This window comes from Peromyscus eremicus, chromosome 1 (assembly GCF_949786415.1).
Source record: "Peromyscus eremicus chromosome 1, PerEre_H2_v1, whole genome shotgun sequence".
Classification (NCBI taxonomy): domain Eukaryota; kingdom Metazoa; phylum Chordata; class Mammalia; order Rodentia; family Cricetidae; genus Peromyscus; species Peromyscus eremicus.
The window spans coordinates 54,132,629-54,158,887 of NC_081416.1; the positions used below are offsets into that span (position 1 = coordinate 54,132,629).

Here is a 26,259-nt window from a genome sequence, read left to right on the forward strand (position 1 = left end):
GTAGGCTTGAAAGAGACAAAAAAAAAGGTGATATATAGAGTTATAGAAACAAATACATAGTTTTAAAAAATAAAGTCTTTAAAGAGACAATAAAGGTAATATAAAAATAAGCCACGTAAAGATGAATATTACACAGAGAATCTGGATTATGTTGTCTTTGGGATTCTTAACTGCAGAGAGATATTTGATTGTAAAGGAAGCTGAGTTAAACCAATATGCATATTTTAAAGATATCTTGACTTCAAAATTTGGATATAAGGATATGTTACTTTGGAAAGGAGTCTCTGCTCTTGTTTCCACAGAAAGCCAGAGACTATGGATTTGTTCCAGATTAAGATACATCAGGTTTGACCAGCCAAGACCCCCTGAAAGGTCTCCAATGACACCATGGCCCAGATGATTCAACATCCAGAATGGTTTCAAGTCAACTGGCTCAGATATACAGCCTCACGGACTACTCCATGATCCTAAAATTTTCTTCGTGTCCCCATAAGATACAGCGCCCCCCTCCAGCAGGAAGTAATAAGAGAAGCTACGCCCAAATTCCCAAATATACCAAGCTGGCTTTAGAGATGGAATTGGCTCACTCCCCCTCTAAACCCAGACATATTGCTCAAAAAAAAAAAATGGTTAAGAGATTCTTATGTCCCAAATCAAAAGAGCCCTCTGGTGTGGGACAGAGAAAAAACAATATTTTTATTTAAATCAGGTTGATTATAAATACAATCTCTTTCTAAAACAAAAAAGGGGATAGTTTAGATATGATAGGATAAAAGGGTAGATTAATGAACCTACTTTTAAAGAGTAACAACTTGTTTAAAATATTTTACATCGCTATAGATTTTAATTTATTGATACAAATTTAAACTTAATTTTGTTATACTGTATATATTTCTATTCTTGTTTGAGGTATTATGTTTATGTAACTCATTTAAAATTATAATGGATAATTAAAAAATAGATTAATAATTAGTCATCTATGATAATCATATTTGTAGCCATATTAGTTAAGTCTTCTAGGTATACATAGATATATTTCAGATAGATAGGTAGTCTTCAAACACTTCAAAGACCTACAGAATATGGCATTTAAAATGTTTTAAAAATTTAGACTTTTTGGACAATGAGACATGTCTGCTCCTGACAGCACCGATTTACTTCAGAGAGGAGGATGGACATCGAAGACACTCCATATGGAGTTTATCTTCACCTTGACAAAAATAGCCATTTGGGCAAGAAACTGTTCTTGCCTGGACTGCCTGATCAACTGGACATACAGGACCCATACAAAGGTGACCACTGAACTTTGCTTGACAAAATGGTCCTTCAGGTTCCTGCTTTGCAGAGAAAATTGCCAGACATTCTACAGGACACAGAGAAAAGTGAATAAGAGACTCTAGGCCTGTGGGCTGAAGACAGATGCCCCAACCTTACAAGAGAACTTTGAATGACTGTCCAGGCTGCCAGCTGTCTCTGTCTACCCTACAAGACTCCTAAAAGTTGCTTATATCCTTCTCCATTTCTCAGGTAATAATATATCCTTCTGAGGTCTTTGATGTGGTTAAAGACTAGATACTTACAATTTTCCTTAGTTATAATAAAAGATAAGTTAGATATAAAACCTTAAACTCACAAATATAAGATAGATAAGATCTCTTCTTTAATATTATAACTGTAATTCTTGCTTGATAATTGTTTTGTTATATGTAATTTTACTATGTTAAAGTTAAAACCTTCCTTTTTAAGAAAAAAAAAGGGGAAGTGCTGTGGGATGGTCTATATGTCAAATGTGTTGCTGATTGGTCAGTAAATAAATCACTGATTGGCCATTGGCTAGGCAGGAAGTATAGGCGGGACAAGGAAAAGAATTCTGGGAAGTGGAAGGCTGAGGGAGAGACTGCCAGCCGCCATCAGGACAAGGAAGATGTAAGGTACCAGTAAGCCATGAGCCATGTGGCAAAGTAAAGATTAATAGAAATGGGCTAAATATAAGAGTAAGAGCTAGACAATAACAGGCCTGAGCTAATGGCCAAGCAGTTTAAATAATGTAAGAGTCTATATGTTTATTTTATAAATGGGCTCTGGGACTGGCGGGACTTGGTGGCGGGAGCTGGAGAAAAATTCTCCAGCTACACTTGTGACTTGGGTTCTGGGAATCTTTTTTTGTTTTGTTTTGTTTTTTAAGACAGGATTTCTCTGTATAGCCTTGGCAGTCCTGGAACTCACTCTGTAGCCCAGGCTGGCCTCAAACTCAGAGACCCACCTATCTCTGCCTCCTGAGCGCTGGGATTGAAGGCGTGCACCACCACTGGCTGGGTTCGGGAAATCTTATTCCGGCCCTTTGGGAGAGTAATACCTACTCAGCTGCTGAGTCATCTCTCCAGGCCCTATTTTTATCTTATGCACATGGGAGTTTTGCATGTATGTATATCTGTGAACCACATGCATATGGTACCTGTGGAGGCTAGGCTAGCAGGCCATCAGACCCACTGGAACGAAAGTTACAGGAGAGGTCACCACATAGGTTCGGGAAACAGAACCCGAATGTGGAAGAGAAGTCAGTGTTCTTAACTGACAAGTAATTTCTCCAGACCTATTTACAATTGATTGATTGATTCATGGTGGTTTTGAGACAAGGCCAAGCTGAAAAAATTCTGAGAAATATCTTCTCAAAGGCATACTGTCCCTACTTTAGGAAAGTATATCAATAACAAATATGATGAATACTAAGCACCTGGGAAAGCCTGACCAGGTGCTACAGCAGTCACTCCCCTGGACTGAGTCAGGCAAAGACATGATGCCCTGGAGGAATGCACTTGCCTGTGCTAGCATGAGCTATCTTCCTACCTTTCAAATTACCTGATACTGTCGCCGTATCTGATTTTGAACTTATACACATTGGGTCCTGCATGAAGGAACCTTGTCTCTGGAAATGGGTAGGTGAATGGTTTTAAACTCATTGTTTCTTGTTGGTAGCCTAAAAAAAAAAAGTAGAAATATTAATCAATAAAAAAAGCAAAAGATGAGCCCAGCGGTGGTGGCATATGCCTTTAATCCCAGCACTTGGGAGGCAGAGGCAGGCGGATCTCTGTGAGTTCAAGGCCAGCCTGGTCTACAGAGTGAGGTCCAGGACAGGCTCCAAAGCTACAAACAGATCCTGTCTCAAAAGACGGCTCCTTAAATATAGGAAAGGGAGCCTGTCAATCTGTAGCATCTCTTGAAGGGTAAATGTTCAACACAGTACCAGTGCTCATGAACCAGGCTCACTCAGCACTGCTATTGATTACCTGGACCCTTTTCCTACCTAGTCAGTGAAAATAAATGGTGTGTTGGACCCACATCTATATAAAGGCAAAAAGACAACATTCAAGTTTGAATTTTATGACTGTGCTGGTTAGTTGTGTTTTTATTTATTTATTTATTTTTTTGTTTGTTTGCTTTGTTAACTTGGCATAACCTAGAATCATCTGGAAGAGGGAACCTCAACTAAGGAAATGCTTCCATCAGATTGGCCTGTGGGCAAGTCTATGAGGTACTGTCTTGATTAGTGATTAATGTGGGAGGACCCAGCCCATTGTGGGAAGTGCCATCCCTCCGCAGATGGTCCTGGCTTGTGTGGGAAAAGTAGACTTGAGCAAGCCAGGGGGAGCAATTTGGTAGACCAGTCCTGCATGATCTCTACTTCAGTTCCTGCCTTGGCTTTCCCTGAAGATGGACTGTAACCTCTAAGCCAAATAGACCCTTTCATCCAAGGTGCTTTTGGTCATGGAGACTTACAGCACCAATAAAAAGCAAACCAAGACAGGTCACATTTGGCATGAGCTCAGAGACAAAATCAAGGACACCAATTTTCTAAATTACGAGGGCTTTTCTGTGCCTCTCTTCTTTTTAAAGTAGAGATATAAATGCTGCAGTTCCTTGGCCTTTACATGCAGAACTTTAAATAATAAATAGGTCCACAGTTTCCAAGGATCAAAGTTTCCTATATTCAACTCTCGGACACTGATTTTAGAAGAAGCAACTGAGATGTAATAAACAAAACAGGCACAAAGAGAATCTTGGTTTGAATCTCAGTCCTAATGTCCCTACTTGATTTCTGCATGTCAGTCTCTCCTCTCCTCTCCTCTCCATCTTTTCTTTCCCTCTTTAAGACAAAAATTTCAGACAAGTTCTTATTTTGTAACCCAGGCTGGCCTGGAACAATGTAGCCTAGGCTGCCTTCAAATTCATGGCAATCCTCCAGCCTCAAGCTTGAGCCTTAGTTTTCTTACACAGTAACATCAGTTATTTTTGCTTTTTGAACACAGGGTCCTATGTAGTTCAGGCTGGCCTTGAACACCCTATATTCCTGAGGATGACCTTGAACTGATCCTCAGTCCTCTAACTCCCAAGGGCTGGAACAATAGGGTTTTTGTTGTTGTATTTTGTTTTGTTTTGAAGATGGGTCTTCCTATGTTACCCAGTCTAGCCCTGTTAGGGTTTCTGTTGCTTCGACCAACACCATAACCAAAAAAGCAAATTGTGAAGGAAAGAGTTTATTAGGCTTATAATTCAGCGTTGCTGTTCATCACTGAAGGAAGTCAGGACAGGAACTCAACTAGGGCGGATCCTGGAGGCAGGAGCTGATGCAGAGGTCATGGAGGGGAGCTGCTTACTGCCTGGCTTCCCATGGCTTGCTCAGCCTACCTTCTTATAGAACCCAGGACCAAGAGCCCAGGGATAGAGTCCCACCCACCATGGGCTGGGTCCTCCCCCATTGGTCACTAAATAAGAAAATGCCTTACAGGTGGATCTCAAGGAGGCATTTCCTCAGCTAAGGCTCCTTCCTCTGGTGACTCTATAGTGTGTGTCAAATTGGCACACAAAACCATCCAGTACAGGCCCAGCGCTACTGAGCTCAAGTGATCTTCTTGCCTCAGCCTTCTGAATAGTTGGGCTATAGAGTGCGTCACAGTGACCAATAAAAAACTACTTTTGCTACATCCTACCCTAAATGCTCAGTATGTATTTACCTGACTTGTCACAAGCCTATGCAACAAGTAGTATAGACTCGACAGGCTAGGAACTGAAGCACTATCCAAGGAGTGTATGTCCATCAACCATTCATTAGCCCACCTTCTAGTTACAAAGAGGAAGAAACCAAGATAATAAGCATAAAATCACTTTGTAAATAGTAAAATATCATATAGACATTCATGTAAGTTTTTTTTTCTTATTTTCTTTTTTGGTTATTTGAAACAGAGTTTCTATATGCATCCCAGCAAAGCCTTGAGCTCATTAATGTGGCTAATGTAGTCCAGACTTGTCTCTCATTCACAACAATCCTCCTGCCTCAGTATCCCAGAGTGCTGGGATTACAGGCATGCACCACCACATTCTGTACTATTTTCATTATTTTTCCTCTATATTATCTTACACCATTTCTATTCAGCAGCAGAGAATCTTGTATGGCAGAATTATAAAAGCTATGTGCCAAAGAAACGGAATTTCCTGAAATTTCCAAAGTTAAGTCTGAGCTGCCAGTAAGGAGATACCCCAGTGTCTGATCCCGGCTGTTTGGGAATGGAATGGGAGGTGGTTGGAGCAGGGACTATTTAGACTAGAATTTCAGTCAAAAATGAAAAGCAATAGTTGCCAGCTGCAAAGTTACCAGAGGGAAAATGCTATGCATATCCTGAGAAAAAAGTTGTGAACGTCCCTTGCCCAAGGCATGGCAGGAATCCAAGGTAAAGGTGATCAGTTTGGGCTCCAGACAGATTTTCTAAGGAGATAGGGGGCCCACCTGGTGAGGCTTTGGTTGCTGCCACAGAAACTCAGTTCTTCAGAGTTATAGACACAGTGACCTCTCCATAACCTAAGACCTAGGGGCGCCTGAGCAAAAGAAAGATGACTATCCCAAGAGGAAACTCCATGTCCTGCACTACAGCTGGCTGGCTGAGAAAACAAAACAACTCTCTTCTAGCTGAGGCCTGTTCCTATTAGTTGCTGGCTGCCTGCTTCAGATACAGACACCACACACTAATTACCTCATTTGAAAATAAAAAGTAGACAGCATACTCCAAAACAACCAGATGGCAGTAGTGGCTCAAGGATTTCACAGGGTTATTTTCCAACTTTGACTACTGTCGTCATGGTGACACTAGGTGCCAGTAACTACTATTAGGTTGACGGGACCTTACAGAATAGAGGTCGGACTCTCGACCCATTTGTGGGTGACTACAAGTCATGACAGAAGGAAACAAAGAAGAAAAGTTACAGGAAGTATGGCATTGTGGAAAAGACATAGGATGAGATTAGGAGACCACAGTTTAAGGGTTTTGTTTTGTTTTGTTTTTTTCTTTTCCCAAACAGGATCTCACTATGTAGCCCAGGCTGGCCTGAAATTCAAAACCTTCCTGCCTTGGCCTCCCAATGCTGGAACGTTTGACTTCTGCTTCATAGAAATTAGGCCCTGAGAAGTAGCTCAGCCTCTTCATTTCTTAGTTTCTACAGCAGATACAGCAATGATTCTACCTACTCCTGGAATTGCAGGAATAAATGAAATACTATTATAAATAGCCACCTCATAAACCCCAAGATGTTATATAAGCATCAGCTATTAATGATGGATTTTTTGTGCATGTGTGTATGGCGCACACATGACTGTGTGGGCAGGTCCTCCTGTGTGTGTAATGTGGAAGCCAGAGCAGGACATTTGGAGTTTTCCTCTATCAATCTCTGCCTTTCAGCCTCCAGACCAGGTTTCTCACTGAACCAGAAGCTTCCTGTTTTGGCTAGGCTGGTTAACCAGTGAGCTCCCAGCATCCTCCTGTCCCCATTCCCTGTCCCTACTCCCATACCCTCAATGCTGGGGTTATAGGCAAGTGTAGCCATGCCTGGGTTTTTATATGGGTGCTGAGGATTCAAACTCACATCTTCATGATTACAGATCGAACACTATTATCCACTGACACCCCCCCCACACACCCCAACCCTTATTATTGAAGAGGTTTTCTCTTAATGTTTTACAAGGAAAGCAAATTTGAGGCTGGAGAGATAGCGGTTGAGAGCACTGACTGCTCTTCCAGAAGACTTGGGTTCAATTCCCAGCACCTACATGCAGCTAACAACTGTCTGTAACTCCAAGATCTAACACCCTCACACATATATGCAGGCAAAACACCAATACAGACAAAATAAAATAAATAATTTTTTTTAAAAAAAGAAAAGCAAATTTAAGAGAGCAAAACGGGATTGGGCAGTGGTGGCACACACCTTTAATCCCAGCACCTGGGAGGCAGAGGCAGGTAGATCTCTTTGAGTTTGAAGCCAACCTGGTCTACAGAGTGAGTTCCAGAACAGCCAGAGCTACACAGAGAAACCTTGTCTCGAAAAACCAAAAAAAGGAAGAAGAAAAAAAAAAAAACTTGCCGGGTGGTGGCACATGCCTTTAATCCCATCACTCAGGAGGCAGAGGCAGGCGGATCTCTGTGAGTTCGAGGCCAGCCTGGGCTACAGAGAGAGTTTCAGGACAGGTTCCAAAGCTACACAGAGAAACCCTGTCTCGAAAAACCAAAAAAAAAAAAAAAAAACCACAGACATACAATCTGACATGAGATTCCCAAATATTAGATTTAAACAACATCTAAGAAAGATTTTTCAAGGTTTGAGTAATTTGTTTCACATACAGAAACATCTGGGTCAGTACAGAACCTAATGTGGTACTGAATGCTAATGAGGATAATACGAGTTGCCATGGAAGATAACAGTGGGGTTGTGCAGTCACTAAACATATCTGGAGGAAAAATTCTCTACAGCATTGGAGAATAAAGAGTGTCTACATTTATTCGACATACATTTGCACAGCAAACCTAACCTGGTAGGCTACTGAGAACACAAGTGAGTGTGGACAACAATGTAGGAGAATCCTATTAATGTTACAAACCCAGCTTTCAGGACTGAGATCAAGGGCATATGACCACTTTCTCCTTCTCTTTCCAAGTCCTTGGTAGTTTCAAGAGATCTTCCCATTATTGCTGAAGTAGAGTCAGAATCTCTGAAAGCCTGTATTTTCAACTAGAGCAGTGGTTCTCAACTGTGGGTCATGACCCCTCTGGGAGTAGAACCATTCATTCCACAGGGGTTGCATATCAGATAGCCTGCATATCAGATATTTACATTACAATTAATAACAGTAGTAAAATTACAATTATGCAATAGCAATGAAAATAACTTTATTGTTGGGGGTCAGCACAACATGAGGACCTGTATTAAAGAGTCACAGCATTAGGAAGGTTGAGAACAACTGAACTAGAGATTCACAGACAGGACACTTAAGTTCAGAGTATGTAATTTCAGAGGGCATTGGAGGGAAGCCACTTCGCCAAAGGAGGAAATGTTTTTCAGGCTCACATAGTCCTGTAAGGAAGTAGGTCTAGACTGGATTGCTAAGATTATAATTCCTTTGGTCCACAAAATTTCCACTACAGCCTATCATCATTTAGTCATTTTATTAAACTATATATCTGGGCACTCTCTTGACTCAGGTAACTCTAGGAAACTCATTCTGGGTTCAAATACATCAGGCCAAAATATAAACTTTTCTGATTAGTGGTTATTAATATTATAATTTGGGATATGAAGAGTTAAAACATATTTCTCTTCAAGATGTATATTCAAGAGCTGGGCATGGTGAGTGGTATATATCTTTAATCTCAATAGAGGCAAGATGATCTCTATGAGTTTGATACCAACCAGCCTGATCTACATAGTGAGTTCCAGGATAGCCAGGGCTACATAGAGAGACCTTGTCTCAACAAAGCAAAAATCCATTTTCTTTTTTCAAAGAAAACTTTGTTTCCTCCACTTGTAGACTAATCATGAAGACTAATGAAAGAAAGCACACGTTAAATGTAGTCTTTAGCACTGGGTAGTCAGTAAAGAAGTCTTTTTAGTCCCAGCACTCAGGGGGCAGAGGCAGGCAGATCTCTGTGAGTTTGAGGCCAGCCTGGTCTACAAAGCGAGTTCCAGGACAGCCAGGACTACACAGTGAAGCCCTGTCTAGAAAAACAAAACAAAAAACAGTGTTAAGTTGCACGGTGGTGGTGCACACCTTGAATCCCAACTCTTCAGAAGCAGAGGTAGGTGGATCTCTGTGAGTTCCAGAGCAGCCTGGTCTACATAGTAAGATCCTGTCTCAAGGAAAAAAGGACAGGAAGAGACTGATGACCTAGTCCAGATTCTTGGAAACTTCCACAATTATTGAGATCATTCTGTTCTTTTACCTGTTTATTCCCACTCTTTCTAGTAAACATAACCTTTAAAATTGGCCTCTCTGTGGTAAGAGTTTTGCCTTCAGAGCTGTGCCAGATTTGGTTTTGTTTAGCAGGAAAGGGTAAACTTAATAGTTGCAAAGCTACCCTGAAAATGAAATTAAAAGGTTTTGGTGCACAACTCAATAAACCAGGAGTCAAATTCTTAAATTCCTCGTTGTACCTGAGTGTATCTTCCACATCTCCCTTAGCCATACTGAAAGCCAGTGGAAACTAGCTCTGCTCAGTAGACAGTGTTCCTATTCTGGAACACAGCATTTTCTCATCTCTGTCCTGCCCAATGTCAGGTCCAAAAGAAGCTGAGCAAATGGCTAACTGTGGGGCCTATGAGCACACCAAAGAGCATGCTGGCATCCTGGCTCCTCCCAGCTCTTCTCACTCTGCCCCTCACACTACTTGTCTCCAGCTCATGGCCTTCCTTTTCCAGCTTCTCATCCCTGTATAACCCTGCCATTTTAGCCATGCCCTCTCTTGGTCCTCTTGAGCCCCTCTCTCTGGCTCTCCCCACCGTCCTCTCTCCTCTCATGGCCGGTTCAGTCTACTGGTCATGTCTACTACTTTCTCTTCCTCTCTGGACTCTTCCAGATGCCTCTGGTTGCTCTCTCCCTTATATCTACAATAAAAAACTTCCCCTCAACCATACCTTGGAGCAGTCATGACTTCATTTTACACATCTGGTGCTGAAACCTGGAAGGGTCACACATGAGCTCCCTTCCAAGGGGCTCGGCCTCTCCTAACCGAACCAAGCTGCTGATGTGTCTTTTCCTGTATATGGATGTATGTAAGGATCATTTGTTTCCGCTGCCTTCTGCCACCCACCATTTGTGGCCTATGACCTGATGACCAACCTGTCTATTAGCATTCATATCACACTGACTTCACAGCAGCACTCTCAAAATTCTACCTGTCCCAGGGACCTAAAAATCATTTAGATTTAAAACTACAGGAAATTGGGGATGTTTTATTTTTGGTTATACCAACTGGGCCCACTGCTTAAAGCAATAAACTAGAAAATTATAAAAGAAAGTGAGGCAAAGTCCATAGTTTCAGAAGGGAAAATGGCAAAAGAATACCTTCAGCTAGAAAAAGAAAGCATCTTTTACAATGTTGGGCTATAAGCCCTGTGTCTCTGGGATATATAACTCAAGGGCCTTAGAGACAGAAGAAAGGAACAAGAAAGTGTGTAGGAAAACTCCTAAAATATACACCTTTGTTCTTGACAGGGAACTGAAGCTGGGTGTGGTGTCTCCTGCCTGTAATTCTAGAGCTGAAGAAGCTGAGGTAGGAGGATTGTTGCAATCAAAGCCAGCCTGGGCTACACAGCAAAACCCTGTCTTAAAAAAGAAAAGAAAAACTTAAATTAAAAAAAGCCTTTTATATAAGGAAAAAATTCACTTAGCAAATTTGAAATATTTTACTAGCTTTAATACAATTTTTGGTGAGATACTGGGGATATAATACTTGTACTCACTAAGTTCATGAAGATAGACTTGAAAAGGCCTGGAGATACAGGCCTATAATCTCAGCTACTCTGGAGGCTAACACAGGATTCCAAGTTCAAGACCTAATAGGAATATAGACCAAGTTCAAGGCCAACCTAAGCAATTCAGTGAGACAGTTTTAAATTCTAAGTACATGGAAGCAAAGGCTCAAGTGTAGAGTACTTGCTTAGCGTGCATGAAGCTCCAGGCTCTGTCCCTACTACACACACACATGACAGGCCTGCCATGAGGTCATCTGATTTGGACAGAGTTAGACATCGAAGTTAAGACTAGGCAAACAGCCACGTATAGTGGCATACACTTTTAATCTCAGATTTTTTTTTTTTAATTTTGTTTGTGGGTGTGCATGTGCCACAGCAAACACAGGTAGGTCAGATGTCAGTTCTGCCGAGTGGAACCCCTAGATGGAACTCGGCTGTCAGGATTGTCAGAAGGCACCTTTACCCCTGAACCATCTCACTGGCCCTGCTTTAGGCATTTTAATATCTGGTTGCTAAGGTGAAAAGGGCTGTAAACACAAGAACAGAAGCTGAGAGGCCAGTCAGAAAGCTGCTGTTACTCCAGGAGAAAGCTGCTCCTGACTTGGACCTGCAGCTTTTGTAGTGAATGACTGGACTTGAGATAGATTTGACATTAATGGAAGGCTGGATATGGGAATCAGTGATGGCTTTTGGAAATTGGGTAAGCAATAGTACTTATTCTTTACTGAGGACTCTGGACAAAGAGTTCTGGGAGACGGAACCCATAGCTGTTTCTGGTAAGTCTGGCAAGATCTGGTTATGCTGAGGAGGCAGGTGTCCTACTGTAAGGCAAGGATGGAAATCAGGATGGAAATGTAAAAGGGAGTCATCCGTGTCTCAGTGGTACTTGAAACTGTTAGAAGGGATGAGATCATCTAGGGAGGAAGTGCAGAGAAGGGACAAAGGCCTTCCTTATGAGGATGGTTATGGATCATACAGCCTATCCTAAATCAGAAAGAAAGCATTGAAGGGCATAAGAGAAACCTCTGGGCCTCTGCCCAAACACGTGCCTGTACACCTGCGCTCATCTGTGCACAGTCTCATATTAACATGTATATAACACACACACAAACTGGATGGTTGATTTTCTTTTGCTTTGTTGTTTTGACACAGGTTCTCAAGTAGCCCTGGCTGGCCTTTAACTGTACCTAAGGATGATCTTGAACTCCCAACTCTCTTGCCTCTACCTTTCAAGTTCTGGGATTACTGCTGTCCAGTTTACTGGTTGTAATGGGGGGTGGGACAAAAAATAAACCTGTGTGTAGTTTGAATGAGAACGGCCCCTATAGGCTCATATATCCGAATGCTTGATCTGCAGTTGGCAGACTGTTTGAGAAGGATAAGAAGAATTAGAATGTGTGGCCTTATTGGAGTAGGTGTGGCCTTGGAGTAAGTGTGTTGTTGTGGGTAGGCTTTGAGATTTCAAAAGCCCACAGCAGGCCCAGTATATCTCTCTTGGCCTGCTGCCAAGATCAGGATGTAGCTCTCAGTTACTTCTCCAGCATCATGCCTGCATGCCACCATGCTCCCACCATGATACTAACCCTCTGAAATTGTAAGCAAGCCCCCTATTAAATGCTTTCCTTTATGAGAGTTGCCTTGGTCATGGTGTCTCTTCACAGCAAGAGAACAGTAACTAAGATAACCTGGAACAGAGAAGATGAAAAGGATCAGATTAAGGAGACATTTGTAGTTCCAGACAGAAGCTAATAGTAGCATGATCTTTAGTGCTAAAAGTAGAGCTGAAGAAGGGCAGTGGTGGCTCATGCCTTTAATCCCAGTACTGGGAAGGCAGAGGCAGGTGAATCTTTGAATTCAAGACCAGCCTGGTCTACAGAATGAATTCAAGGACATCCAGAGCTATACAGAGAAACCCTGTCTCAAAAAACCAGAAGAAAGAAAAAAAATAAAGCTGAAATGTAGAGTGACTTGAAAGATACCCACTCATGATTTGGTGACTTGACAAGGTGAAGGAAAAGGAACAGTCAAGAATGACTCCCACAGCCACGTGTCATGGTTCACATCTGTAATCCTAACATAACACTCAGGAGGATGAAGAACTGCTATAAGTTTGATGGCTGCTTGAGCTCAAGAGTCAGACCCTGTCTCAAAAAAGGAAAGCGAGCTGGGGAGATGGCTCAAGGGTTGAAGTGTTTGCCCTGCTATATGAGGAGCAGAGTTAGGGTCTCTAGAACCCATGTAAATGCCTGGAGGCTTGCAATGTCAGCCTCAGAAGGCAGAGACAGGGCTCTCCAGTACAAGCTGACTAGCAAGACTAATTGTATTGACAAGCTCTGGGTTGATCGAGAGACTTCGCCTCAATTAATGAGGTGGAAGAGGAATGGAGGCTAATTCTGACATCAACCTTCTGCCTAGTACACATGTAATTACACATGCACACCAGATACGCATGAAAATGGAAAAAGAAAAATAAATATTAAAAAAGAGCAAACAAAGAGAGATCCCCAGTTACTCGACAGTTACTCGAACACCTAACTGAAGATGTATACATGCCCTTCCTGGGGAAAAAAGGGTGTCTTGGAAAATAAATTCTTTGTTTTGTTTTTTCTTTAAATATTATTGTTGTTTTTGCTATCGTTATTATTTTGTGTGTATGGGTGTTTTGCCTCTATATATTTCTGTGCACCACATAGAAGTTGGTGCCCACAGACGCCAGAAGAGGACATCAGATCCCCTGGAACTGGAGTTACTGATAGTCACAACTCCTGTATGGGTGCTGAGAATCAAACCTTAGCTATATGTTGAGTTTTGGGTCAACTTGGGCTACATGAAACCCTGACTCCATGAGACTCCAAAACACAAAACCATACTAAAAAAAAAGTAAATAAATAAAGAAAAATAAAATTAAAAAAAAAAAAGAACAAAACCACCAAACAATAAAGAAAGCAAAACAAAACAAAACGACAAAAACAACCCATGTTGTGACAGGAAACATTTCAATGGAAGAAGTCTTTTTTTCCCCATGGCAACTGATAAGCCTTGATTAGGGAGTGGTTATAAACTAGAACAAACACTTTCTCTGATTATCTGGAAATTTCTGTGCAGAAGGGTTGGGCGGGGGAAGCTGGAACGCTGAAGAGGGGTCATCGACAACATGGCACCACCCCCTTAGGAGTGGTGGGGTGGAAGAACAGTCCTGGGTGGCCCAGAAGACAAAGGTTCTCGTCATCTCTGAGCTGGTCACCATCTGGGGTCCTGGAGGCTGGCTGAGACCTGGTGGTGGCCAGTGCTCACGGCCGCCATTCCCCTCCCTGCCACGCCAGCTCTGCACACCCCTCCAACCTCCAACCCACGGTCCATCCAACCCCGCCTGACAGACAGGGGGCCTCAGGGCAAGGGGTCACCACAAAGGCTGAGGAGTGGGGCCGGGCCCAGAAACTCCCCTCAAAGCCGGTCTGGTGGGAACACCCAACAGCGGGGCGGTTCCCCCGGCCTCGAAGCGCACAGGCTTGGCCACACTTTCTCACCCGCACACTGACTAGGGGTCCTCGAGCACCTCGGGGAAGTGGCCACGCTTGAGTTCCCGCTCAGAAACCTTGTCTCAGAGAGAGGACGCCGACCCCAAAGACTGCAGGCCACGGACTCGCGAGCCAGTCTATCTCGGAAGGCGGCCTCGAGACAAATCCTTCTGCGCAAGCGCAGCCTCGGGACTTTCCCGCCAGATCCTCTGCGCATGCGCAGGTGTGAAGCGCGGTGGGTTCCACAAAACTAAAACTTGTGCAAGCACACACAATCTCTGGGCCTCATGCGCAGCCTCCTGACCTTTCCGAGCATATGGATTCTCTGAGTTGGCCGCAGTGCGCTGTGGAGTTCTCCTTTTTGTTGTTGTTTGTTGTTATTTTTTTTTCGTGTGTGTGTGTGTGTGTGTGTGTGTGTGTGTGTGTGTGTAAACGACAGTTCACAGGAGGCATTTCTCTTCCTTCCACCATGTCGGTTCTGGGAATTGAACTCAGGCCATTAGGCTTATCCTGCAAGCGCTTTTACTAACTGAGCCAGGTCGCAGTCTGCCTTCCTTAGTTCTTACAGGACCACACTTAAGTCCATAATAGGCGGGATTTCTAGGCATGTTTGTCCCCACCCCCCACCTGCTCCATGCTAGGCACGGTCCAGTCAGGTACCAGCCACTTAACGGCACCTACTGTGTGACAGGCCTTATGCAGAGCACCCTGGTATATACTCCCTCCTTCAGTCCTCATTGCCATTCCCTAAGGCAGGTCTTCCAATTTTAAAACAATCTGGAAATGGAAGGACTTATGGAGGCAGGGCACTCCATCAGTCATGGGTCTGTGTGCCATTCCACTTCCTGTTAGTCAGGTTTTGTGTTATGAATCACTAGGTAATAATATGCAGAGTATGCCGGATTGGTGATGATGGGCTGCCTCTGCGGGAGGTGACCCATGGCCTCCATGCTACATAGACACAAGTCTACGACAGACAGGAAGTCTTCGAGGGTGGGGACAGCCATTGGATCTGTGAGATCCGGGCCAGGTCTCCCTAGGGAGACTTGAGCATTCACTGATTTAAAAAGATGAGAAGCTGCAGACTCTTTTGCAAGGGAATGAAAATCTGCACACAGACGGTACAGACACAGTCCTCAGGAATCCTCTCCTGGCTGCTGGATGGGAATTACCCCAAAGGCACAGACAAACCCTCATCCAAAGGAGGTCTGAATCTTTCCTGATGTGAGTCACCTCTGTGAGACCTGAAACCTCCCCCCACCCCCACCCCGGTCAAGGGTCCCTTAAAGGCAGCCTTGGCTCTGTCCATGGTCCTGACGGTTAATGACTCCAGCTTGGTGTTTCTCTCCCACCCAAGCCTTTACTCTTCTATCCCGCCCCCCCTTCTCCTTGCATGCCTTTTGTTCACGGTGCACATGCTACACAAGCATTCTGCCACTGTGTTTGCTCTGAGACAACACCCTGTTCTGTAGCTCAGGCTGCTCGCTTCCACCTCCCAAATACTACTGCTGGCTGGGGCCATTACATCATCTCCTTCCTTTTCTTCTTCTTCTTCTCCTTCTTCTTCTGTTTGTGTGTATGTTTATGTGAGTGTGTTTGATTGACTTATTTTTTTTTTCAGTATGAGTGGTCTGTCTGCATGTATGCCTGCAGGCCAGAGGAGGGCATCAGATCCCATTATGGTTGTGGGCCACCATGTGGTTGCTGGGACTTGAACTCAGGACCTCTGCAAGAACAGCCAGTGCTCTTAACCACTGAACGACCTCTCCAGGCCCCCCTTTTTTTAAAAAACAGAATCTTACATACCCTTCTTGGGCTCAAACTCCTGACTACCCTGCCTCACCTCCTGTATCACAGAATTATAGGCACATTCCACCACTCCCAGATTTTTTGGGGGGGCGCAGGTAATAGATAGGTTGTCACTATATGGAACAGGCTGGCCTAGAACTTACAGCAATCCTCCTGCCTCTGCCTCCCAAGTGCCATGAGCCACCAAGCCTGGCTTTGTTCTTTTTTAAGAACTAACATTTATGCCAAGCCATGGTGGTAGCACACACCTTTAATCCCAGCACTCAGGAGGCAGAGGCAGGTGGATCTTTGGGTCTGAGGCCAGCCTGGTCTACAGAGTGAGTTCCAGGATAGCCAGGGCTACATAGAAAAACCCTGTCTCAACTCCCCTCCTCCCCCGCAAAAAAAAAAAAAAAAAAAAAAAGGAAAAAGAAAAATAGCAGAGCATGATGGAGCTGTTGAGGACCCTCCTGGGCCCCCAGAGGCTGACAGCTGTGACACCTCACTCAGCTTTTAACTGTAGATTCCTCCTGAACCTGGAATAAATGGAGCATACAAGTTTCCTTCTCTTAGTGTATGAAGATATGAAGACGGAGGAAAATGGGGGTCAGGGGTTGCTGCAGGAAAGGAGCCAAGTGAAGCTTCTCACCAGCTGAAAAACAAAGATTTTAGCACAATTAGCATTTCTGTAAGAACTGAAGAAATACAGATGCTATTCCTTTGCATATAAACATTTTACATTAAAATTGCAAAGAGACAAGCTTAAGGCCTGCAATGTATATGACCTTGGCTGGGGCTTTGTTTCATTTCTCAGATATGTTCTGGGGATTCCAAGCAAGGCTATAAACTTGGTTTACAGTAACAACATTCCATTTTGGTCCCTTCAAAATCTGTGGGTTGTTTTGTTTTGTTTTGTTCTTTTATTTGTATGGGTGTTTGCCTGCATGTCTGTCTAAGCATGCCTGGTACCCCTGGAGGTCAGAGAGGGTGTTGGGTCCCCTGGAACTGAAGTTACAGATGGTTGTGAATTACCATATGGGTGCTGGGAATGAAACCTGGGTCCTCTGGAACCATTCATCTCTCCAACCTTCTGCTCCCTTTGCAAACAGTATCTATTGTAATCTTGTCAGAAACCCTGGGAGCCACTCTGTGATCTCATCTTGATCCCGTAGCAGCTCCTTGAAGACGACATCAGCTCCTTGAAGACAATAGCTTCAAACACAACCACAGTCGTACGTATGATTATGAAGACAATAAAGTGAGCACTTCTTTGAGAAGCCTGTACCCATGCAATGGGTGTGTCTTTCTCTTAAAGTCTCTATTAAAATATCTTTCATAAACTTCAGCTGGGCTTCACACTGCCCAGTCCTGAAGCTCTTTTCTACAGAGGAGCCAAGGATCCACTTTTGCCTGTGTTGAGGTCTCAGGAGATAAGGTGACTCTTTGGGCTGTTAGGTGGTGATCTGGAACTGTGTCACTGACCCTGTTCATTTTGACATTTGTGATGTTTATCATCCATACTGTCCCAGACAGCTGTATACCTCATTCATTCCCAAAGCTGTATAGCATTGCCCATGTAAAATATTCTAGTTTATTTTTAGTTGATACGTATTAGGTATTTGGGTTGTTTCCAGTTTTCTCCCACTATGAATGCTACTGATATAAGCACTTTGGGTATTTTTGTTATTGTTATTTTCTTTTAGAGACAGACTGGCCTCAAACTCCCTTTACTCTCTATGTAGATGAATCTGGCTTTGAACTCCTGACTCTCCTACCTCTGCCTTCTGAGTGCTAGGATTGCAGGCATGCATCACCACCCTAACTCCACTCTTGCTCTTTTCTTTCTTTTTTTTTTTTTTTTTTTGGTTTTTTTTTTTGGGGGGGAGGGGGTTGTGTGTGGCTAGAAACTTTGCCTCAGCCCCACTCTTTCCCATTCCAAGTCCCGCCCCTCTCAAAAAGACTGCCAAAAGTCTAGGCTCCTCCCCCGAAATTCAAGACAGCACCTACAGGGTATTTAGACCTGCCACATGCTCTCCACCCCCCCACCCCCCACCTCCCCACCCCCCCACCCCCCCACCTCTAGGGGCTGGAGAGTCACCCTAGAGCGTTTGGCCCAATATGCCTGGTCTTTTTAATTCGGCTTGATCTGGCTTACTGCATCAGCTGAGAAATCTGCTATCGGTATCCAAAAAAAAGCTATCTTGGTACCCACCTGGGTAGAGTCGAGCGTTCCCCACCCGTCCCCTGACCACGTGTGAAGTCACTCTTCCTTTCGCCCCACCCTCCATCAGATCAATTTTTTTGTTTTTTTTGTTTTTTTTTTGTTTTTTTGTTTTTTTCGAGACAGGGTTTGTCTGTGTAGCTTTGCGCCTTTCCTGGAACTCACTCTGTAGTCCAGGCTGGCCTCAAACTCACAGAGATCCACCTGCCTCTGCCTCCCGAGTGCTGAGATTAAAGGTGTGCGCCACCACCGCCGGGCCAGATCAAATTTTGACTCAGGTATGTCACCCACTTCCAAGCCAAAAGTCTAATGGGTCCAGGACCTCTTCCGAGTCTTTGGCCCCTTCTAGGGCACCTGCCAGGCCGCTGTGGTGCCAGGTAACCCCGGCCCGCTTCTGGAGCAGGGACAGTCCTTGCCCTGTGGAGTCCTTTGTGCAGGAGACGGTCTGTACAGAGGCACGCCTCACACCGCTCTGGTGTGAAGTGTGAGGCTGGCTGTCAATGCGTAGCACCTCTGGGTGGAGAACACAGGCTGTGCACAGCCTGGCTGAGGACAGCTGCCGCTGATGGCATGTCAGCAGCCTGAGGAGGGGGTCCAGGGAAAGCTCACAACCCACGGGGGAAAGGAGCCAAAGAGCCAGACAGTCTGAAAGGCAGACACAGGGGAACATGGAAAGCAGCACGTGTGCCTGGCGGGTGGTGAGGGGCTAACACCAGCAGCGTATGGAGCCCAGGGGTCTGTGGAGTCTGGGCTTGTGGAGATTGCTGTAGAGAGGCTGCAAGAGGAAAATCCCAGACTGCTCAGAGGGCCTGGGGAAGAAAAGGAAAAGCCAGCCGATGGTGTAGTGACTTGGAGAGTGCAGCTCCTGCAAGCAGACCCCGTATGCAGCGCCCGCGGCCCCCCCCCCCCCCGTGGGTGTCAGTGGCCACAAAGCCACAGACAAGTGGCTATTTCGTGAATTTGTGCCCCAAAAGCTGGATGCCAGATTAAGTGTCAATGTAATCAATCTTATCAATAAAAAATCAGGAGTCAGATATTGGGGTAAGAACCTGAAAAATCAGAGAAGCCAGGAGCAGCTGCAGTTGCTTCCTACCTCTACTGTTCCAAAAGTCTGCCTTACTACTTCCTGTCTCTTCTCTGTTTATAGTCCTCCAAACCTCTATGGTCAGCTAGTGGCTAGCTCTGCCCTCTGACTCCAAGCAACCTTTATTTTTCAGAACACAACCAAAATATCACACAACACCTGACACTCCTGCTTCTTTTTTCTTACCCCGTCATCTCACTAAGATGCAAGATTCATATAGATAGGCATTGCAGGTGTTTGTTCTTATTTCCAGTGCTTTGAATAGTTCTTGGCATGCAGTAGCAGTCAATACATAACTGCTTTGGTGTTTTGTTTTTTAGAGAGAGAGACAGACAGACAGCCACACAAGAAGGGAGAAAAGAAGGAAAGGAGGGAGGAAGGAAGAGTATATACATGTGTGAGCTGTGCATGCTGGTGCCCATGTGCCACAGATCACATGTGGAGGTCAGAGGACAGCTTTTAAGGAGTCAGTTCTCTCTCCACCTCAGAATCTGGGGGTTGAGCTCAGGTCCACCACACTTGCACAGCAAGTGCTTTTACCCATCTATTCATCTTGGCCCCACTTTTGTTGTGGAGACACTCACATGTAGCGTAGGCTGGCCTTAAACTTATGTAGTAGACCAGGCTGGCCTTGAACTGAACCTGTGGTGATCCTCCTGCCTCTGTGTCTCATGTTCTGGGATTCTAGGCATGTCAATAGTTATTTTTTTAAATAACTTATTTTATCTTACGTGTGAGAGAAAGAACAAGAGAGAGCAGGTTTGAATGTGTGATGATACGTGTGTGCAGATCAGAGTATAGCTCCTGAGAGTTGGCTTTCTCTTGTCACTTTTTGAGATCTGGGGACCCAACTCTGATTATTATTAAGTCTGGTCATTACTGCCTCTGCTTACTGAGTTAACTCGATGGCCTTCAATAAATTGTTCTAAGGTGAAAGTAGGACACAAAATAGTAGTATATACCTATAGTCTCGGCAGTTGGTAGGAACAGGCAGGAAGATCAGAAGATCAAGGCCAGCCTTGGCTACATAGTGATTTTGAGGCCAGCTTAAACTACAAGACTCTCTCAAATAAACTGTGTGTGTGTGTGTGTGTGTGTGTGTGTGTGTGTGTGTGTGTGTGTGTGTGTAAAACCACCTCCACAAAACAAAACAGCTTAAAATGTTCCAGGGACTGCTCACTCACCCAAGCAATGGGCTCTTGTAGGCTCCATGATATCATGGCCCATGTTCCAGCCTCATCTTTGTCTTTCTACTCATTTTAATGGGACTCTCGTCACATCAGTTTTCTTTCTTGTCTTCAAGCACAATTAGCCTGTCCCAACCCAGAACCTTTGTTCATTCCCTGTCCTCTGCCTGGGATATCCTACCCCAAGTTTTTGCATGACCCAGGGCTTGGCCATGAATGACACCTACCTAGAGATTCTGTCCCTTTAACTCTGGTCATTTTCTTCTCTTTTTTTGAGACAGAGTCTCACTATGTAGCCCAGGCTCTCCTGGAACTCACTATGTAGACCAGGCTGTCCTCAAACTCACAGAAATCTGTCTGCTTCTGCCTCCTGAGTACTGTAGTTGTTTTTTGTTTTGTTTGGTTGGTTTTTGGTGAGACAGGGTTTCTCCGTGTAGTTTTGGTACCTGTCCTGGATCTCATACTATAGACTAGGTTGGCCTAGAACTCACTGAGATCCTCCTGGCTCTGCCTCCCGAGTACTGGGATTAAAGGCGTGCTCCACCACTGCCTGGCCTTGTAGTTGTTTTTTTACTCTTTACTCTTTTACTCTTTGTTCTTTGCTCTTTTGGGGGCCACCACCCCGCTCCCAGATAAATCACACACAGAGTCTTATTCTTACTTATGAATGCCCGGCCTTAGCTTGGCTTGTTTATAGCCAGGTTTTCTTAACTTAAATTATCCCATCTACCTTTTGCCTCTGGGCTTTTATCTTTTTCTATTCTATATACCTTTCTTTATTTCTTACTCCGTTGCTGGTTGTAGCTGGGTGGCTAGCCCCCGATGTCCTCTCCTCCTTTTCTTGCTCCTCCTATTTATTCTCTCTGCCTGGCAGCACCATGTACCTTGAGTTTTCCTGCCTGGCCCACAGTCAGGACAAATCTCTCTCACCCGCCAGTCCCACAGCCGCTCAGACCCAACCAAGGAAACACAGAGACATATTGCTTACAAACTGTATGGCCGTGGCAGGCTTCTTGCTAACTGTTCTTATATCTTAAATTAATCCATTTCTATAAATTAGAAATTAGCACATGTGACTGGCGGGGAGGTGAAAGCACAGAGCTGCCTGGAAGCTGGCAGGTGGTGAGGGGCTAACACCAGCAGCGTATGGAGCACTTCTGCAGCACACCAGTTTTTTTGTTTGTTTGTTTAAGGTGATGTCTGCAGATTGAACTTAGGCACTCATGCTTGCAGAGCAAATATCTTACCAGCTAATCTATCTTCTCAGGCCAATATTTACTTGTTTTTGCAATGCTAGGGATGAACCAAGGCTTTATGTGTGCTAGGCAAGCACTCTGTCATTAAGCCATAGCCCCCTCCTTTTATTATTTTTAAAAGGTTTATTTTAATTATGTGTCTATATGTGTGTACGCCTGTGGGGTATGCACATATAAGGGAAGGTGACCAAAGAGTTCAGAAGAAGCTTCCGATCCCCTCGAGCTGGAACTAACAGGTGGTTATGAGCTGTCTGCCACGGGTGCAGGGAACCAAACGGGTCCATTGCAAGAACAGTATGGGCTCTTAGCCAAGCAGTGGTGCATGCCTTTAATCCCAGCACTTGGGAGGCAGAGGCAGGTGGATCTCTGTGAGTTCCAGGCCAGCCTGGTCTACAGAGTGAGATCCAGAACAGCCAGGGCTACATAGAGAAACCCTGCCTTGAAAAACCAAAAAACGCTGGGCGGTGGTGGCACACACCTTTAATCCTAGCACTCAGGAGGCAAAGGCAGGCAGATCTCTGTGAGTTTGAGGCCAGCTTGGACTATAGAGTGAGTTCCAGGAAAGGCACCAAAGCTACACAGAGAAACCGTCTCGAAAAAACAAAAAAAACAAAAAAAAAAAAAACAAAAAAAAAAAAAGAAAAGAAAGAATAAAAAAGAAAGAAAAACCAAAAACCAAAACCAGAAAAAAAAAGTCAACCAGCACTTGGGAGGCAGAAACAGAAAGATTACCTTGAATTCAAGGCCTGTGTGAGCTACAGTATGAGACTGTGTCTTAGAAAGAAAGAAAGAAAGAAAGAAAGAAAGAAAGAAAGAAAGAAAGAAAGAAAGAAAGAAAGAAAGAAAGAAAGGAAGGAAGGAAGGAGGAAGAAAGAAAAGAAAGAAAGAAAGAAAGAAAGAAAGAAGGAAGGAAGGAAAGAAGGAAGGAAGGAAGGAAGGAAGAACTGTTTGGTGCTTAAGCTACTAAGGTTTGGAGCCATTTGTCACATAGCAACAGCTCACTAGCACGGCCGTGCAGACGTGAGGATGTGCTGAGCCTCCTGGAAAGCTTGTCTAGCCAGCTAGCTGTGTTTACATATCTGGAGTCGCACAGACAGAGTGCCTGCTGCTCTCAGAAGCCGAGTCCTCCCACCGCCTGATTCTGTTTATGTTTTTAAACAAACAGAGGATCAAACTACAGTGACAGTTCTAGTGCTAGACTCTAGTTTTTCTGCTTAGGATGTTGCAAGCATCGTCTCCTCTCAATCTACAAAGCACTCTAGTCTCTTACTGTGTGCAGGGATGCTGTGTGGGGATGAGGGTGCACCCCAGCACACCTGTAGAGACCTGAGGACAACTTGGTGGAGTCAGTTCTCTCCTACTTTTATGTGGAACTCAGCTCACCAGCGTTAAATGGCACGTAAGTGCCTTTGCCATCTGGCTGGCCCTCCAAAATACTCTTTATTCTTCGAAGTTCTTCAGTAGTCGCCAAATGAGCAGTAATCCAAGCGCAGCCCTTTCACATTTGAGCAGAAGATGGAGGGTAGCCTTCTGAGCCCTTGACTAGAAGCATGTGCTAGCCCTTCTGCTCAAGGTCTGCACTCAGAGTGCAGGGAAGAAACAGCCATGGTGGTCCACGTCTGTCATCTTAGCACTCGGGATGCTGAAGCTCACAGACTGATGCAAGTTCAAGGCTAACCTGGACTACATAGTGAGTTCCTGGGCAAGTCTGCACCACCCAGTGAGAACCCTGATGACTGATATGCCTGAGAAAATCCATCTCATCTCTACTTTGCTGTCTTGTTTTTGCTTCCAACGTGTGTGTGTGTGTGTGTGTGTGTGTGTGTGTGTGTGTGTGTGTGTGTAGGTGGTTTTTCTGTCCCACAAGCCTATTCCCAAATATCCGGTAGCTGCTTCCCAAATAATTGACTCGGAGGCTTAATATAAATTATAAATACTTCGCCAACAGCTCAGGTTTGTTACTAACTAGCTCTTACAACTTAACCTATTTCTATTAATGTATGTGGTGCCCTGAGGCTCATGGCTTTTTACCTCTATCCCATTTTGTGTGTCTGCTCATTCCTTCTCCGTCTGGCTGGTGCCCCTCTGACTCCACCCTTCCTCATCCCATCATTCTGAGTTTGGCTTTCCTGCCTAAATTTATCCCGTTCAGCTATTGACCAGTCAGTTTATTAAATCAATCATAGTGACATATGAACAGAAAGATTATTCCACAGCATATATGTTTATATAATATATATAATCAACAGAGTGTAACCAGTTTTCAACAACCCAGAAAAACAAAGGGGCCTGGGAAACACTTTTTTTTAGCATCACAAGTGCTGAGATGTGTGTTCTGATCCTGGAGTGAGTCCACTTCTGACACACCCTCTCACTCAGTTCCATGTGTGAAACCCTAGTGCTGAGTGGGAATGACCGCCCTTTCGGAGCTGATAACCCTGCAGAGCTCCCACCTACTCTCTTAGCTGTCATGGCCCCAGTCCCGAGAGTCATGAAGGAGCCTCTTTAGGGGAGCCTGAGGGTAACAGGACCTGGTACTGTGCAGGGCTGGAAGAGCCACCAAGAAAAACACAGGCAGTACTGCAGCCAGGTTCAAGGTTCTTGCATTTGCCCCTCCCCCACCATCTTTCCCTGTAGCCTCTGCTGAGGGAGAGGATGGCTTTGCTTGGTCCACAGCAGTAGGCACTCGGTGACTCAAGCAGAAATGGAGGCGCTGCCTGGGTGCTGAGGCTGCTTCAGGAACTCTGGGAAGGCAGCCCAGCTCTAGGTACAGGCTAGAAGTGGACTTCTGCAGAAGAGAGCAGCGGGAAGGCCACGAGGGGGTGTGGGCTAGGGTCCACAGACAGCTTCTGCCAGTCTGCCGAGGAGCCAGACAGCGCAGGCAAGCGCTGTATGTTCTGTGGACACTCTGGTCCCAGAGCAGCTGGTGGGCTGGAGGAGGATGCCAGCTTCCTGCTGGTGGGATGCTCCAGCCTGAGGGGCTGAGGAGAGCCCAGCTGGTCTGGGGGGCTGGGCATGAGGGCATCAGACTTAGAGAAAGACCCCAGCAGGCTGGAGCCAGGGGATGATGTGGACAGTACAGGGCTGGGGGACAGCTGGGCTAGAGGGGCCCTCATCATGAGAGGGTCAAAGGACAGTGAGGGCAGTGGGCAAGGGAGGAGGCCAGGGGACTCGTGGAAGCATGGACTTGGAGAGAGTTGCTGGGCTGGGGGAGAGGAGCCAGGAGTCTGGAACAGGCCCGGCTCTTCCTGGCAGCCACAGTATCCACGGGAGGCAGGTTGTCCCGGGAGTTGCTCAGCCTGGACTGGGCATCCAGAGGGCAGCAGAGCGGGACAGGAGCCACCGTCCACTCGGCACAGGCGTTCATGCAGATGCAGTGTCCGGCCCCACCGTGCCAGCTCAGCCTGCAAGGCCTGGATCTCCTTCCGAAGGGCGTGGTTGTGTTTCTCCAAGGACTCATGCTGCTGGGAGAGAAGCAAGTGGCAGGGAGAGGTCAGGATCAGGACCCTGTGCAGGGTGCTCACTGTCATAGGATATGAATGTCCAGATAGAACCTCTTGGCTACTCTCTGGCAGGCTCATCATGTTCCCCTATCCCGAATCTCCAGAGCTGAGACCTTGCTCTCTGCCCACTATAGGTCCTCTGAGGAGCACCCAGGATCTGTCCCCCACCTCCCATCACTTCATTGGCCCATTCAGTGACTGGGTCTTGTTTGATGGATTTGAACTGTATCTCTGATTGGTTGGGGAGGGGGCACTGTAAGCAGATGAGGTGACAGGAAGACATTGGGGATCTTCTATTGTTCCCTGCCTTCTATTTCCTTAAGTCTAGATCCCCCACTAACCCTGGAGCGGGGCGTTTTGGTCAGCAGGCTCCTGGGATGTACCTGTTTCTGCCACTAATGCTGCAGTTCCAGGCACAGGAGGCCACGCCCAGCATCTAAGATGGTTAGAAATTTGAACTCAAGTCTTCATGCTCGCACAGCAAATGCTCTTACCTACTACGGCATCCCCCCAGGTTTTCTGAGATGAGGTCTTCCTCTATAGCCTAGGCTAGCCTTTAACTGGCTGCAGCCCTCCTTGCCTCAGCCTCCCAAATCCTGGGATTATTGGCAAGTACCACCGTGCTCTCCTGTGCCATTAACTGTAGACTGAAGTCATTAAAGATTCCCAAGACTCCAGGGTCTGAATGCACTGCTGTGGGGCTCTAGGTTTCTCTCTGTCTCTGTCTTTCTCTCTGTATCTCTGCCTCTCTCTGTATCTCTGCCTCTCTCTGGGGGGGAGGGTTCGAGACAAGGTTTCTCTGTGTAACAGTCCTGGTTGTCCTGGAACTCACTTTGTAGACCAGGTTGGCCTCGAACTCACAGAGATCCACCTGCCTCTGCCTCCCAAGTGCTAAGATTAAAGGTGTG

The 26,259-nt window shown here is 45.3% G+C and overlaps 2 protein-coding genes across 5 annotated transcripts in view; both read right to left on the reverse strand.

Moving 5' to 3' along the window:
- The window catches only part of Majin (membrane anchored junction protein), a 35,952-nt gene extending 21,484 nt beyond the window's left edge, over positions 1-14,468 (reverse strand). For 2 of the 3 annotated variants that reach the window (XM_059262344.1, XM_059262332.1), the window contains exons 1-2: positions 14,322-14,468; positions 2,860-2,977 (exon numbers count right to left, since the gene is read on the reverse strand). In XM_059262344.1, coding sequence (XP_059118327.1) covers positions 2,860-2,960 — 101 coding nt within the window. In that variant the 5' untranslated portion in view covers positions 2,961-2,977; positions 14,322-14,468. Of the gene's footprint in view, positions 1-2,847; positions 2,978-14,321 lie in introns of those variants that run through there. The other variant, XM_059262338.1, reaches the window with a different exon arrangement.
- A 9,585-nt stretch (positions 14,469-24,053) lies between these two features.
- Positions 24,054-26,259, reverse strand: part of Batf2 (basic leucine zipper ATF-like transcription factor 2) — a 29,229-nt gene continuing 27,023 nt past the window's right edge. The window contains exon 3 of one of the 2 annotated variants that reach the window (XM_059262362.1): positions 24,054-25,309. In XM_059262362.1, the coding sequence (XP_059118345.1) occupies positions 24,623-25,309 (687 nt within the window). In that variant the 3' untranslated portion in view covers positions 24,054-24,622. Of the gene's footprint in view, positions 25,313-26,259 lie in introns of both variants that reach the window. The other variant, XM_059262356.1, reaches the window with a different exon arrangement.